The following is a 16,556-nucleotide window of genomic DNA, read 5'->3' as shown; positions in this document are numbered from 1 at the left end:
GGTGAGTTTGTTCCAGGTGAGTTTTCTGGTATTTGAGTGAGGAACCTCATCTCAGAGCTCCATAGCGGAGGGAGAGGTTCCGAAAGACAGTAGAATGACAATGTTACGGCAACTAACTTACTTAGGCCTACCTGTTGTTATTGTTAGGTGGTCCGGGGGGAACAAATGATGTAATAAATTGTTCCAGAAGGTGGTGATATAAAAACATCAAAGTGAAGTGTTGGCAATATAGTAATAATAGCAATAGCTCTCTCCTCTCTCTGTCTCGTGTATGCGCGCGCGCGCGCGCGCGCGCACACACACACACACACACACACACACACACACGCGCGCACCTCAGTTGAGTTATCTACTGCAGTGTTTCTCAAATCTACACGGAGGTACTGCAGCGGTACTCAAGAAAATGCCCCCCAAAAAAGACATGATATTATTCATAGTTAAAGAATTAAAAACATTGAATTTGGAGGGGAAAAACATTTACTGTTATGTTTAATTATGGCACATGGAGAAATTGGTGTGAGCCTTAACGTTGCTACCCCAAATTACATAGTCCCAGGCACCTGGGATGTGCTTGAAAGTTTTATACCGGTAGTTATTGACATGAAAACTGGCCTGAAATGTTTTTGGCCACAGGTTTGAAAGTAAATCTGCTCAGTGCTCAGGAGGCACTGTTTGAAACTCTTTCACTCAACAGTGATTTTATATTCTTGAAATGAGGGGTTTATCATAGCATCATATAGGCCTACCACTATTTGTTTTTTAAAGGGGGTGCTTGGATTCAGAAATCAGGAAAAGGGGGTACTCAAGCAAAAAAAGATTGAGAAACACTGTTCTACTGTATAGTGAATCATGGCTTTCTCACCATGTAGCCATGCTAGGTGTGTGGCGACACCTACTGGAGAGGGCAGGCTACTGTTCTGTATACACTGGCAATTCTTCTGCTTGTGCAGGCCTGGGGTCTTCAACGTTTTAAGGCCAAGGACCGCTTAATTTCATAGATTATAGTCTCAATGTTTGACAGCACAATCATCAGTGTTTTTTATTTTATTTTTATTTGTCAATTTGTTCTCAGATATTTAACCACTTGACCTTTGACTCTGTACTTAGTCTGCTCTTTTTCCCCTCTACACCAAACTTCTTTGCCGAAAATAGACGATCTACAAGCTCAGATGTAGATCGGCTATTTTTGGCAAAAGTTCTCGGAATATGGACGCTATGGGGTTCAAGTGGTTTAATATAAAAAAGGAGAAAAAATTTCTATCACACTAAAATTTGGAGGCCCCCCTGTAGTAACTCTGAGGACCTCCTAGGGGTCCCGGACCACCTGTTGAAGACCCTTGGACTAGTGTACACAAAGACTGTTTCACTGTTGGGTGGAAAACCTGCATGTCTTAGTCACAAGCTTTTGATGATCGGTAATTTTTACTTTTGATTAGTTCAATATTTATAACAAAATACTACAAATAAGAAAAAATACAATACAGTAGTAGAGTAAGTTCATTTATAAACTCAACACTTGGGTGTGGGCTACTTTTGATCTAAACAAGTGACTGCATTAAAGGACAACTCTGCCCTAAATAACATTCCTAGTTATATTGATCCAAATGACTGTCATGGGGTCTATAGGCAGAAATGCCCATTTTTAAAGTTTCCCCAGCAGAACCCAGCAGCTCTCATAGCATAGAGTGGAGCCTATAAGCCTATCGCTTTTACACTATTTGTTGCGATCAAAAGTGATTTAGATTTTTCATGAATGTGTTGTCATTACTAAAACATCCATGCCTTGGTTGACCCACACAACCAAGGCATATACTGATATTTTCAAAGAAACAAATCTCGTTTTTTCTCCCCCCATGAGCTTAGAAATATTTCAATTTGTGTAATGAATCTAGAATATAGTTTGTCGTTTTGAATTACATTATGGGGAAGAAAATAAAAAAAATACATTTTCCATATTTATTTTTCATGTACCCATTATATTATATAATCTATAATCATATTATCTAATCTTACAGACATTATCATTATATAAATTCAACCCACTCAACTCACGGGGAGTGATTTCCTTTCCTATTCGTTTTATTTGTTTAAATCAAGAAAACCATCAGCCATTGATAACAAATAAAATATATTTAGAAAAGATCTCCTTGGGGAATCAGGAATTTATTGAAGAACATGTGACAGCATCATTATAATAATGTAATTTATGACAGAAGAGAAAAAACATTTTTTGCTATACTAAAACATCTCCATGAAAAGGACATCGTCAATAAGGGAGAAATTAATCACCGCTGTTGTCCAGATATGACACCGTTACGCTACTTAAGTCTCTTCCAAAAAAGTACAAAACGAACTTCAGTAAAAAAAAGAAAAAACGGGAAAAAAAAAAGAAAGAAAATAAAAAACCCTCTCATGCATCATCATTTATCCAAGTTCAAAAGTAAACGGCTCAACAGTTGGACTTTAAAAACACATGAAGAATGAACACAACTAAAGGAGAGGAAACAAAAAAACAAAAACTAGACAAACAAAACAATACTGGGGGTGGGGGAGGTTGTAGCCTGAGTGCCAGCGTGCTGCGCTCCGTTCCGTGGATCTGTTTTGTCACTCCGCTACTCCGTCTGGAAAGCTTCCGATCTCCAAGGGGAGGCGGGACATAGAAAGCGAGTGGAACCCACTCGCGGCTTCCGATTGGTCTGTGGTGTGAGGCGGGACAAATACACCAGTGTGTATTGGCTGGCTGATGACGTAGTAGATCCTTTTCGGAACCTCTCCCTCCGCTATGCAGCTCCGAGATGAGGTTCCTCACTGTCGTCAACCAGAATCGTCCGACTGGGTGGAAGATCTGCCGCTCGCAAACACTTCTTACCTTTTGGAAGGTAAGTGTGGAAGAAAATTTAAGCAACGTGTTGAAATTAAGAGTTTATATCGCTCATTTTGTAGCCGGTGCTGTGTTCTCCCCATGGACAAACTTCGGGCTACAGTCTATGGGGAAAACACACAACCGACTGACAAAATGAGCGATATAAACTCTTAATTTCAACACGTTGCTTCGACTTCACGCTTGAGAAGTAAACAGATGAGAGACCGGTATTAGGACCTTTACTCTTTGGATAGAATGTTCTCAAAAGGTAAGAAGTGTTCGCGACCTGCGGATCTTCCACCAGTCAGCGAGGAACCTCATCTCGGAGCTGCATAGCGGAGGGAGAGGTTCCGAAAAGGAGCCAATGACGTCGCTACCCTACTCTTGATTCGTCGGAACAACATCCAATCAGTTCTGAGATACAAAGTCAACTGAATCACGTCCAGACTGACAAAACAAATCCACGGAATGCAGCGCAGCAGGCTGACACCCAGGCTGAGGGAGGAGGGGGCTTTCTTAAAACCTGCGTTGCTTATTAGGAATAGGATAATCCCCTTGGAGCCCCGGCCCCCTGTTGAACCCCCCCTGGCCCCCCCCGGCCGCCATGCTGTTGTTGCCGGGACCCCCGGGCATCAGTGGGGCGTTCTCGCCCGCCATGTTGTTGGCGCCGCCGCCTCCGCCCCCTACCACGGAGCCGGGGTTACCCCCGCTGCCGCCCCCCACCCCCACTCCTCCTCCTCCTCCGCCTCCCATAGAGTTCCTGTTCATGGGGGGCATGCCCCCCCCTCCGCCCCCGCCGCCCATGTGCATCCTCATGTCCGGGTCGCCCCGGCCCTCCGAGGACATGAAGCCCCCCCTGAAGCCCCCCCCGCCGCCACCTTGCTCCTGCTGCCTCTTCATCATCTCCTCGTTCCTCATCCTCATGTCCTCCTCGCGCCGCCGGCGCTCCTCCTCCTGACGCAGCTCCAGCTGCTTCCTCTTCTGGACCTGCAGGAGGAGTTTACAGGTTAGACATTTAGCAGACACCCAGAGCAAGGTCGCAGCGTGATTTTAGGGCAAAGTCTGTAGGAGCAGTGTCCAAAAATGTGTTTGAAAAAATCTGCCTGATGGTGGTGCTATATGGGACAGATCCTTGTTGATCAGATGAGTGTAGACATACTGTGTAGCGATTAAAATCTGTAGGAGCAGTGTCCAAAAATGTGTTTTGCAAGAATCGGCCTCATGGTGGCGCTAGAAGAGGGCCATGTGAGAATTGAGGGGTGGAGGTAGTGGTTTGGCAGGCAAGGAGTGTGTGCAAATTTTGGCATGGATCGGGGCAACGGTGGCGGAGATATGAGAAGGGCAAAAGTGTGACGTGTGAGTGACTGACTGACAGGTGGTGGAGGTTTTGATAGTTCCCTGGAACTAGATATTTTGAGATGGGGGTCCGTGGCCAAATAAATATCATTTTGGGGGTCCTTCACATGAAAAGGTTTGAGAACCACTGACATAGTCTTTCAAGAACAGACTAACTGAACTCCAGTCAAGTGAAAAGGACCTTTTCTTTGACGATGGCTAGCCAGATTGCTGAGGATTCAAAAGACACTTATAGAATCGGGTCAAAATTCTTATTTTTTACGATTTTTCAAAAATAGCAGATCTACAAGCTCGCAGCGTGGCACAAAAAAACCTTAGAACGATTCAAAAGACACTTATAGAATCGGGTTAAAATTCTAATTTTCACGATTTTTCAAAAATAGCAGATATACAAGCTTGTATATCTGCTATTTATTTAATAGTTAAAGCATAACATAATAATACACAATAATGTGTACCCGTTCTAAATGGGTTAAAGTGGTTCCAATCTAAAGTGACACAGATAAATGGGTTGAATGAATCCCACCCAGTGTGAAGTGAGCAGTGTTACCTCCTGGCTGTGCAGCTCCTCCATGCGACGCAGCTCCTCCTGCCTCCGCAGCAGGTCCTGCCTCATCAGCATCACCTGGTGCTCATGCTGACCAGCCTCCATCTCCTGCTCCAGCTTCTCTGCTGCCTCCTTCATGTTACGGTCCACCATCTCATACTGGGAGAACATTATATTATATTATTATATATTCATGTTACGGTCCACCATCTCATACTGGGAGGAGAAGAGGGATTAGAACCTTACAGCAGGGGTCTTCAACGTTTTCAGGCCAAGGACTCCCACCATTACCTTCTCATTTTTTCTTTTGCTAGTTGTTTTTATCGCTCTGACTTTTGGACACTGCACTATTAGGTTGTGTTAGTAGTTTTTTTTTTGTATTTCTGCTTGTGCTTGACATGATGTTGAGATACTTGTTGCACTAACTAGCATTGACTGTTATGGTCACTTTGATTTGGGCACTGCATTATATTGATAGTTGTGCTTTAAGACACATTATGTATATGTATATATATTATTCGTTCCCTTTCTTGTACTGTACGCTGTACTCTGTTCTTGTTTTTTCTTTTTTCTTTTTCATACTTCTCTGTAACTTTGTAAATAAACTTATACTGCTGTGCTGCCTCTGGGCAACTGATTTTCGCCCTTGGGATAATAAAGGTATCCATCTATCTATCTATAGATTCCATATAGTTTCATTGTTTGACAGCACAATCATCAGTGTGTTTTGGATTCATGTCAATTTGTGTTTTCAGATATTTAACCACTTGAGCCGTCATTACATAATACACTTGACCTTTCACTCTGTACTTCTTTTTCCACTCTACACCAAAGCTCTTTGCCGAAAATAGCCGATCTAGATGGACACTAGGGTTCAAGTTGTTAACATAAAAAGGATTGGAAGATTTGGAGGACCATAAGAGGAAAAGAAAAGAAACTTGGATAAATGTTTAAAAGTAACTTTACAGCGCGGTAAAAGATTGTAAAACACATGAAAATAAACGTTTATTAACGTGATGTTGTGATTGTCTGCAGTTAATGAATATGATAGCTAATGAACATATGCTTTAATTTAATTGATTTGACCTACTTTATTTCAAGCGTTTCAAAAAAGAATTGGTAATGTATTTGAATATTATAAGTACGGCTCTCATATACTTAGTATCTTTTTCAAATGATATTTGGCCTTATAAATGTGTATACCGGTAGATTATAATGTGCTCAGTTTGGGCTATTTTCTGGGGGTGAATACATTTTAGAATAGTCGGATATTCGGTTTAAAATTTTTTCGTGTACACGTCAGTGAAAACAACCGCTAGGAACATCCCTAGTGTAAAGCGGTGTAAATTACCTGTTGCTTCTCCATCTCCATCAGGGCCTTCCAGCGCATGGCGTACTCAAACTCGAAGGAGCCCGGCTGGGCGAAACGGGGCGGCTGCTCGCGCTCCTTGTGGTACTGCTGGTTCTTGTTGACCGTCTTCTCCGCCAGGCCCTCCTCGTCGTCAAGCTGCTCCATGGGCTCCACCGTGATGGGTCTGGGGGGGATCAATTCTGGGATCAATTCACCTTTTATTTGCAGAGCTGCATATCCAGTGCCAGGTCTAGAATGATTGAATGCTTTAACCAGTGAAAAATAGCAGATATACAAGCTCACAGCGCGCTGCGAGCTTGTAGATCTGCTACTTGTGCAGATCTTTGACTATATGTATTTTCAAACCTAACGTTTGTAACTCAAATTTTTCTTCTGGGGGGTCCCTGGAACTAAATATTTTGAGATGGGGGTCCGTGGCCAAATACAAATAATTTTGGGGGTCCTTCACATGAAAAGGTTAGAGAACCACTGACATAGTAGTCTCTCAAGAACAGACTAACTGAGCTCCCGTTAAGTGAAAAGGACCTTTTCTTTGACAATGGCTGGCCATATTGCTGACATAGAAACGTAGGTTTTTCAAAAAACCATAGAAGGATTCAAAAGACACTTATAGAATCGGGTCAAAATTCTAATTTTCACGATTTTTCAAAAATTGCAGATCTACAAGCTCACAGCGCGGCACTCTGTGCATTGCTGTGAGCTTGTATATCTGCTATTTTTCAATAGTTAAAGCATAAAATAATGATACACAATAATGTGTACCCGTTCTAACCCTCTATAATTGGGGAAACGGACATGGAAATAACATACGATAATTGAAACAGTATTTTTCACTCAACACAAAATCTCTGACAAAAGATTGCAGATCTACAAGCTTAGCTTGTCGATCTGCTATGCATTGGCAAATGTTCCGCCCCAGGATAATGGATGTTGGGGATATTTTGATTATCGTGATATCGTAAATCGCAATTTCTTTGGTCACAATAATCGCGACATTGTGCCATCCCGACCTGGGGATAGACATGCACCCATTGATGAATCCCATACAGACTCCCTTTTTTAAATGATAATTCTGACCTGCGCGTATTGTTTTTTGAAGTACAAGTACTTCATTTTGAGTACCAATAATTGTAATAGCAGGAAAAGAAAGCTAATGCTATATCACAACAGTACAATAAAATCACAGACAATATCCAGTCTAATATGAAATGTATATCATGATGTTTTTTTTTTGTCACGACATTGAGTAGGGCTATAAAATTCTGTGTGCAGGCTTATTAAAAATATCCTTGCATTGCAAGGGTAATCAGCACCATCTGTATTGTGCAAGCTGTCATTTGGCAGTAGCTGCTACTGGATAATGTTTACTGAGTGGCAGGACTTGTCCATCATGCTGTGCACACAGTATCAATCTGACACAAAATCCACTCGTCCCTCCTGGCCCCCAAACTGTGGAATAAACTCCATGTCGCACTTAGAACTACAGACTCACTCCCTAGCTTCCATTAGAACTACAGACTCACTCCCTAGCTTCCATTAGAACTACAGACTCACTCCCTAGCTTCCATTAGAACTACAGACTCACTCCCTAGCTTCCATTAGAACTACAGACTCACTCCCTAGCTTCCATTAGAACTACAGACTCACTCCCTAGCTTCCATTAGAACTACAGACTCACTCCCTAGCTTCCATTAGAACTACAGACTCACTCCCTAGCTTCAGTGCTGTTGCCAGATGTGCCACGGGTTTCTTGCTTGGATTCAAGCTCTTTGTGGTATAAGCTTTATATGGTCACGTGACTCGGAAGTGATTCTCATAGGACGAGGTGGCCGAGTGGTTAAGGCGATGGACTGCTAATCCATTGTGCTCTGCACGCGTGGGTTCGAATCCCATCCTCGTCGGACAACATTTATTATGTCATATCGTATTTTTTATGTTTAGATCGTCTTAATGGTTGACTTCATTGATTTGACGGTTAATCAGCATTTTAATAATATATAATTATTATATACACAAATACTTCCAGACAAAAGAAAACGTGGGGAACTCTCTTCTGACAGATAGGTGCATAGCTGGCAAATCAATTCGCGTGGTAATACGTGACATGGATTTATGCTCCTCACATTTACGGAATGTGCTGGAATTCCTCTTCAAGTTATTTTAATGAATAGAATGTCATATTAATCAATCTGTATGGTAGAGTAGGCCTATGTTATACACAACATGTATAACTAGAAAGATGCAATTCTGGGGAATTCCAAGTGTGGTTGCCTATTTAAAGGCTGGATAGCCAAAATGTCATGTGAAGCTTGGCCAATCCTCAAGCTTACACCAATCCTGCATTGACCTCAATGGACCTTTTGCATTTTTCCTATTTATAGTCTGTTCCATTAGAACTACAGACTCACTCCTAGCTTCCATTACCGTAGCACTCTCCTACCCTCGATGACCATAAATGAAAGCTAGAAAGCATTCTTAAGGTTTTATATTGTTTTGTTTACAGATTAGGTGCTTGGTCTTCCTACGTTACAAGTACAGGTCATGTTCTACTTGCCCAAAGGTCATGCCCACTTGCACAAAAAGAAAATTGTCCATTATAAAATGATAGGTATGATTTTATGATTTTAAATACGATCAATTTAACGCTTATTTATTTTCTTGATGGGGCTGTGCGATAAAAAATGTTGTCAATACTTCCAAATATCTACAATAGCTATGATTGAATATGTCTATGGTTTCACACTTGTTATTCTATATTTTTAAGTGTAGCAACAGTAAAAACAGCACATTACAGGTAAACTGTGCTCATATTTTACATTCCACAGAACAGAAACAGCGCGATGGTGTTTAGACAGATACAGTATCTGGGGTGTTGTGCTTATAGACGGTTGCGTTCCCTCTCAATTGTGCACTTGCCCGGTCGGGCAACCTGAAAGCAAACTTCACTTGCCCTAAGGTTTTATTTACCTGCCAGGGGCAGGTGGGCAACCCTTAGTGTCAATGCCTGATCTGATGTATGACCTTGCTTATTGTAAGTGGCTCTGGATTAACCCATTTAGAACGGGTACACATTATAGTGCATCATTATTTTATGCTTTAACTATTGGAAAAATAGCAGATATACAAGCTCACAGCTGGTTAAAGCATTCAATAATTCTAGGCCTAAATGGGTTAAAGGGGGAGGGCGTCCCGGATCGACCGCTGCATCATGTTTACGGGAGCGTGTCGATATTTCAACATAACATTTGTTCAACGTTCTATTTCTTTCGACGCTAGTGCTGGGCGATTAATCGAAAATGGATCGCCGTCATTTCTAATAAGATTGCATTACGGCGATTCTATGACATTATGAAACTGGCAGGTAAATGAAAACTTTTGGGCAACAATCCGCACACTGTGCTTTTGAGAAACAGTTGCCGTCTCCCCTTCTCCCTCCCTCTCTATCACACACACACACACACACACACACACACACACACACACGCAGTCAAAGCTCTTTCTCCATAGCTTTCTATCCCTCTCTTTACTACACACAGACGCACACAGCCACAGATCATTCCAGCGTTCTTCCCAATAGGAAAAAAAAAAAAAACGTTGCAACTAGTATTTAACTCTATATATAACAAATAAAAACACTCGCAGAGCTAGAGTTTTGTTACATGTGCCGCGGTTCCTGTGACTGACTGTCCGTCCGACATACATTAACCTGACGTTAATGTGTGAAGGAAAAATGTAGTAGCAAGCAGCTATTACTAGCTAACACTGTAGCCATCTGTTGTGGTCAACATATAGCAGCATGTGTCAAGTTAACGTCAATTCTTGACTTCGTTGGTGGATGAGAGCGCAAAGGTTTTTTTCTTTTTTCTTACAAAATCAAATGGACCCTTATTTAATTCATTTTAGGCTCAATAAATCGTGTGAGAATCAGGATCTAGATTCTTGTGGAGGAAAAATCGAGATTCTCATTTTAGCAAGAATCACCCAGCAGCACTATTCGACTGGTGACTGTTAACCACTATGCCTAAACCTAACCCTAAAAGTGGAAATAATGAAGATTGCGATTCCTCCCATGTTTTACCTGGGGAAGGCGGTGAGCAGGAAGGCTCCGTCGGCGCACTTGTCCAGGGCCTTGCGTGCGGCGGGCTTGGAGGTGAACTCCACGATGCCCTTGCCCGTGGGGCGGCCGCGGTCGTCCACGATCACGATGGCGCGCTCGATCTGCCCGAAGCCGCTGAACGCCTCCTCCAGCAGCTCGTTGGACACGAACTCGGGCAGGTTCTTGACGGAGAGCGCGGCGCCGTGCGTGGCGAAGCGCACGCGCACCTGCAGGGGTGGGCGATACGGTGATAAATATAGTTGAGACCAGGCCTGGACATTTTTTCATTTTAGCGGCAAGGCCACTTTAGCCGCCTTTAGTGTTGTAAATTTCTTTAGCGCACAAAGGCCAAATGCCAGGGCAAGATCTTAGTCCATTGAAATAATTAATTGAATTTAAGGGTTAAGGATGATTTAATATGTAGACTATCTGTAGTGAAATGAATAATATTTACAATCTGATCCATGCTAATTGCTAATCAAAGTCCCTGGATTGGTTTAAAGATCGGGATTCATGAATTCAGAATCTCAACAACTGGTGTCTACTGTCTACATATTGACCAGAAAGAGACAGAGGAGAAAGTGGTACAGTCAGCTGGGGCATTAAGGCCACCGGGGCTTCAGGTCATGCCATTTTTTTAGGTCCACAAGGCCAAACTGAGGGGCAATGACGGCCATGGCTTTTATGGCCTTCCTGAAATTCCTGCTCCGGTTGAGACGATGCAACGTCTCCATGATATGCCTTTTCAAAGATATTGTATATATCGTGATGCAATCTAAAACATAACAAATCCTGTTGAATTGTATATACAAAGATTCATACAGAATTATGCAGAATTCATTTAAAAACTGCATTTTTGTCAAAATCAGTAGTTCTTTAACTTTAAAATGTCACGGTCTCCCCTTAACTCTGACAGCATACAAATGAAACCAAATGGACCCGTAAGGGTCCATTTGTATGCTGTCAGAGTTACATACTTGTAAGGATCAATTTAGACCTTCCAAAAGGAACACAGAGTCCCTGGACCCCACATTGAGGACCACTGGTCTAAATGGTCTGTTACTCCTTTTTCTTTTAGTTTGTGTTTTTGTAGTTGGGTATACTGTGAAAAATAACCATAAAAACCAACATGAAAAAGAATCGCGATAAGATCGTGCATTGTGATACCGCTTGGGAAAAATATTTAGATGTTATTTTTCCATATCGCCCAGCAATGAACCCCCCCCCCCCCCCCCCCCCCCTCCCTACGCACCTGGCGGCCGCGGAAAGGCGTGTCGTCCAGCTCGGCGCGGGCGATCTCGGCCAGGATGCGCGTCTCCAGGCGGATGAAGCCGAAGCCGCGGTCCTTGTTGATGAAGATCTCCGAGGGCTTGCCGTACTTGGAGAAGAGCTTCTCCACGTCGTCCTCGCTGGTCCCCGCCGGCAGGTTGCCCACGAAGAGCCGGCTGCGCTGTGTGTACAGCTTCTCCCCCGGACGCCGGAAGCTCTGCAGGTCCAGGAGCAGCGCCTTCTCCTCCTTCATCTCACCTGCCGCGGACATAGCATCTGGTTAGGATCGCGTAGCCAGACAATCATTCCACAATCTCCGAAATGCTAACTGGAATTACAGCTCCTGAACGGTCGGCGGGTAATGGAAGCTGGCATTTCTGTTCATGAAAATATATTTTAAAATGTAATTTCTGCTAAGCAGCGAGCCATGTATGCTTAAATGATTTTTATTTATATTGGGATAAATGTGTGCGATGTTAAAAACTAAACGAAAGTGAGGAGGAGGCTTCACTTCCGCTTTAACCGGATACTCATCGTTAGACCTTCGTCTCTCCAAACTGTATGACCAGACGGGAACATTTCCAACTCACGGGAGTCTGGCCAAGCGAGTCTAGGCTCATAGCATCTGGTTATGATAAAAAACCTTTACACAAAATGTTTGTAATGTTAACTTTTACATCTCCCCTTTAACAACAACAACAACTGGTATTGTTAGGTATGAGTATCGTTTTGATTTTTAGGATCCCGGTTCGGCTTATCGGTTCCAAAATGGAACACCGGCTAATGACTGCCTAACTAATCTGAAACAAGTGCTCATTTTTTTTGTGTGTTTTCCTTTTAACATCCATGTATAAATCGTACCGCTGTACTATTTTGCAAGCCGTTAATAAAGTATGCAATCATTCAATGCACCATTCAGCCAACATAAACAGAATCAGTCCGAGCACTACAAACAAATACATTTATATGAGGTGAAAACTGAACAGCTAGGATGATCGTTCTAGTTTCATCTGATTCTGTATAGCATCCATGTACAGACAGATCATTAATGTTTTATTTGTCTTTTATTGAATAGGTTCTTGGTCTGCCTACGTTCTTTAGATCAGTGCTTCTCAACCTTTTTCATGTCAAGGACGCCCAAATTGATACTTATTAGCCCGCGGACCCCCCATTTGAAAATACATGCCAGGGACCCCCACAGAAGAAGATTGTTTTACGGTTCTAGCAGTGATTCTAAAACATTTTAATTTCAGGGACCCCCAGTTTGACACGGATTAGGCTACGGATTTAATGTCATTTCTACGTCGTCTCTGAGACGCCAACAACATATACCGGTATGTTAATTCACCTCTGAGAGTGTACAAATGGAACCAAATGGACCATTTGTACACAGACCCATTGAAGGTTCATTTGGATCCCAACTGTCATTTAAGCTGGGGGGCCCCTGGAACTCCTCCAAGGATCCCTGGGGGTCCCCGGACCCCACTTTGAGAACCAATGCTTTAGATTACCATTTCTATGGAACAAAGGGGTTCTCTGGATTTGAAGTATTGATGTTCTACCCTGTGCAGTCCTTGCTTATTGTAAATCGCTCTGGATAAATTGTTAAATTGTAGTTTCTGGTTTATTATGCTCAGCTACGATGATCTGATATTTTCATAGAATCCCAAACAGTGAATAAATCCCATTCCAATAATAGTGTGGGGTGAACAAAATATAATACCTTCCTACACGCTACGAGTCACAACCGAATCCGTTTTTTCACTACAAAAGTATTTAGTAAATGTTTATTTGTATTTCCACCTGGTTGTTTTGTATGTGTCCAGGGGGTCCCCTGCTAAATAATAGTTAGGATCCAAATGGACCCTTTTGGGCATGTAACTTGATCCGAGAGTGTACAAATGGAACCAAATGGACCACCCTCTCAAGAGTTAAATTAACATTTTATTTCATAATATAAATTGGGGTCTCAGATAGAAAGCCCATTAAAACGGGGGGTCCGTAGCCTATATAATGCGCGTCAAACTGGGGGTTCCTAGAAATTAAAACCTTTGAAAATCACTGCTAGAGCCGTAACAAATCTCTTCTTGGGGGTCCCTGCCCCCCCTGGCATGAGTTATGTTAGCACTTTATGTTAGCAGCAGGCTAGCACAGAACAATAAACATGAATGAATGGGAACACAGAGTCAAAACAATAGAGCTGTTCATTTCATTAATTTAACCTGATGAAAACAGGGATAAGTTATAAATTACAGATATAAATTATAATATTATAAAACATACATAAGCCACTTTAACCCTATTTTATACCTAGGCTATTTGAAAATAGCCGATTTACAAGCTCGCGACGCGTTGTGAGCTTGTAAATCTGCCATTTTCAAACATCATCTTACATCAAAATGCATAGAAAATAGTAATCCAAGTAATAGAACGTATAGTCCAAGCACCTTATCCAGTACACAAAACACTGTACATAAAACCCTAAAAACAGATGCTAACGCTAACACATAGCACTGACCCTCTCCTGGATGCTGGCCGTTGGCGTTCATCCCCGCCGGGGGTTTCTTGTCCTCGGCGGCCGGGCCCTGCTGCCCTCTGGGCGGCGTCTGTCTGGGCGGGGGGCCGTGGTTCTGCACAGGGCCTCGGCTTCCATGCATGCTGCTTGTTGTTGTTCTGCTGTTATTCTCTCTGCTTCCAGGGATTTCTGGCTCTCTGTGCAAACCCTGCTGCTCGTTGTGGTTGTTGTTGCTGTTTTAGAAGCTCAGAAGGGAGTGTTTTCAGTGTTTTATTGGATAAAGAGACGGTTGTTTTCTGCTCGTTAAACTGAACCGCTGCAAAACACAAAGAGAATGGAAATGGCGGCCGCCGCTCGCGCTGCTGCAGGAAGCACTTCCCTCACTGGGACGTTCGCGAACGAGTAGAGTCTTTTGAAACGGCTATTTGAAAATGAACGGTCGATGAGATCCGGTTCGCAGTATAGGGAGGGAGCCGTTCCTCTCTAAATGAACAGTGGTGGGAATAAAGGTGGTACAAACATTCTTTACTTATGTAAAAGACTAAAAGTATCAATACCGCAATGTAGAAATACTGTGCCACAAGTAGAATTTGGAATTAAAATGTACTTGAGTAAACGTACAATAGTATTGGTTGGTATCAAAATCCACTGTCTTAAAGTACCAATAGTAGAAAGTACTAATTATCCAAAATGTCCCATTTCACAAGTTTTCCAATGAATAAAATGTAGGGAAAAAAATAATTTGAAAATAGCAGATCTACAAGCTTGTAGATCAGCTATTTTCTAATGGCCGAAATGTATATAAGTGAGGCGGAGAGAGTCGCAGCCTCAAGCCTCAGAAGTCTAGTATCTGCCTTCTAGTATCTGCCCTCGTTCCATAGGGATATGCCTTTGGTTCCTTTGGTTCATGTGGAAATAAGCCTCGGCTTTCTAGGATCTCCTTTTATTTGACCTTGTACCAGTGATTTGTACTGTCATGAAACTGTACTTTTTTCTATTGCAAACTTCTAATAAATTCTTCAATCAACCAAAAGCCTTTGGGGTAATGATTAAGATATTGGACTTTCACGCGGGAGACCCGGGTTCGAAGCCGAGTGGGGAGGTTCGGATCACCTCCGTTACATTGGTGCCGTGACCTGGATCCGGGCATCCCCGTAGGACAGGGGTGGGCAACTTTGATGATGGAGAGGGCCACTATATTTCCACATTCTCTCCAGAGGACCACAATGCATACACAAGTCAAAATTTGAAAAACCCTAACCCTAACCCATTGGACATAAAAAAAAGACTTGTGCTAAGTGATTAAGCTACTAATATAGACTGATGTAATTAAAGTGAGTCATGTTTGCATGGTTGGAATTGTAACATCTGAAATAAATAATATATCAGTATTTCAAAATTAACCTGCGGGCCGCATTAAGTGAAGGTGGGGGCCGCATGTGGCCCCCGGGCCGCCAGTTGCCCATGTATGCCGTAGGAGGAGGTCAAAGGGGGATGAGTGTGGCGGAGAGAGTCACAGCCCCAGCCTGAAGCCTCAAAAGTCTAGTAACTGCTCTCCATTAGTAATGGTTAAGATATTGGACTTTCACGTGGGAGACCCGGGTTTGAAGGAGGGTGGGGAGGTTTGGAACTTTGGATCACTTCCGTTACATATGGCCAAAATGTATAGGGTTTAAGTGATTTGTAACTCTAATCAAAATCTACAAAGTGACAAGTACTAAAATTAGTTTTTTGAACGGCTCTTTGAAAGGAACGGATCCCAGAGATCCGGTGTGCGTTCCACACCGGCTCAATTCAAAGAACCATAAATCCCATCTTTACTGCTCTGGGAGGAGGGGTTAAAGAAACACACAGCGGAGAGGCCGAGGTGCCGCCACCTACTGGACAGGAGGGTGTGGAACAGTGGTTCTACTCAACCTTTTCAGGCTGGGACCCCCAAAATAATCATATTTTAACTGAGGACCCCCCACCCTGACGAGCACTAAGAGTTGAGGCATTACGTTTTGTAATGCCTCAACTGTGTTATCACGGTTCTATTGTAAAAAAAAAAATAGCAGATCTACATGCTTGTGAGCATGTAGATGTGCTATTTTCACAATTTCTGCCTCTAATATTTGACAATTTGGCCAATGTTTGTAAAATTTGTCATTTTAGAGGAATTAAAAAGTCCTTCAATTGTCAGAAATGTGCAGATACACTTGAGCAGTTCACCCCCAAAATCACATTTTTTCCTATTGATTAGGCCTACGCCCTACTCACCATGGAGACTTGAGTTCAATAATATTTTTTAGTTTTTAGTCTCATTCCTAAGACAGTATTTGATTAAAATAAATGTACCCCCATTGATTCCGGATGGGGACCCAAATGCATTCTGGTCCCCATCCGGAATCAATAGGGGTACATTTACAATAATCATTTTTTTGTCTTAGGAATGCAACAAAACAAAAATATATGATTGAACTCAAGTCTCCATGGTGAGTAATCAATAGAAAACTACTCCTTTAAACTTTATGTTGGTTTGTTTATTGCTGAGTGAGA

The 16,556-nt window shown here is 42.5% G+C and overlaps 1 protein-coding gene across 1 annotated transcript; it reads right to left on the bottom strand.

The window, feature by feature from the left end:
- Positions 1-2,162: 2,162 nt before the first annotated feature.
- On the bottom strand, positions 2,163-14,326 carry nono (non-POU domain containing, octamer-binding). Its single transcript, XM_080739370.1, has 6 exons — positions 14,022-14,326; positions 11,487-11,761; positions 10,217-10,461; positions 6,118-6,301; positions 4,770-4,925; positions 2,163-3,850 (listed from the first exon to the last, which is right to left on the bottom strand). The coding sequence occupies exons 1-6, from the start codon at positions 14,158-14,160 to the stop codon at positions 3,380-3,382; spliced, it is 1,470 nt and encodes a 489-aa protein (XP_080595496.1). The 5' UTR covers positions 14,161-14,326; the 3' UTR covers positions 2,163-3,379.
- Positions 14,327-16,556: the final 2,230 nt, after the last annotated feature.

Source organism: Nannobrachium achirus (genome assembly GCF_963921795.1).
Source record: "Nannobrachium achirus genome assembly, chromosome: 12".
Taxonomy (NCBI): Eukaryota; Metazoa; Chordata; class Actinopteri; order Myctophiformes; family Myctophidae; genus Nannobrachium; species Nannobrachium achirus.
The sequence above is the reverse complement of the archived record's forward strand: the minus strand, read 5'-3'. Positions and strand labels throughout refer to the sequence as shown.

What these genes read in the sequence shown, in the direction of transcription:
- nono (XM_080739370.1), bottom strand. Translation starts at nt 14,160, where the DNA reads ATGCATGGAAGCCGAGGCCCTGTGCAGAACCACGGCCCCCCGCCCAGA. An exon ending in CGCCTTTCCGCGGCCGCCAG is followed by an intron (nt 10,462 to 11,486) that starts GTGCGTAGGGAG and finishes CCACCCCTGCAG; the next exon opens with GTGCGCGTGCGCTTCGCCAC. An exon ending in TGGAGATGGAGAAGCAACAG is followed by an intron (nt 4,926 to 6,117) that starts GTAATTTACACC and finishes ATGTTCTCCCAG; the next exon opens with TATGAGATGGTGGACCGTAA.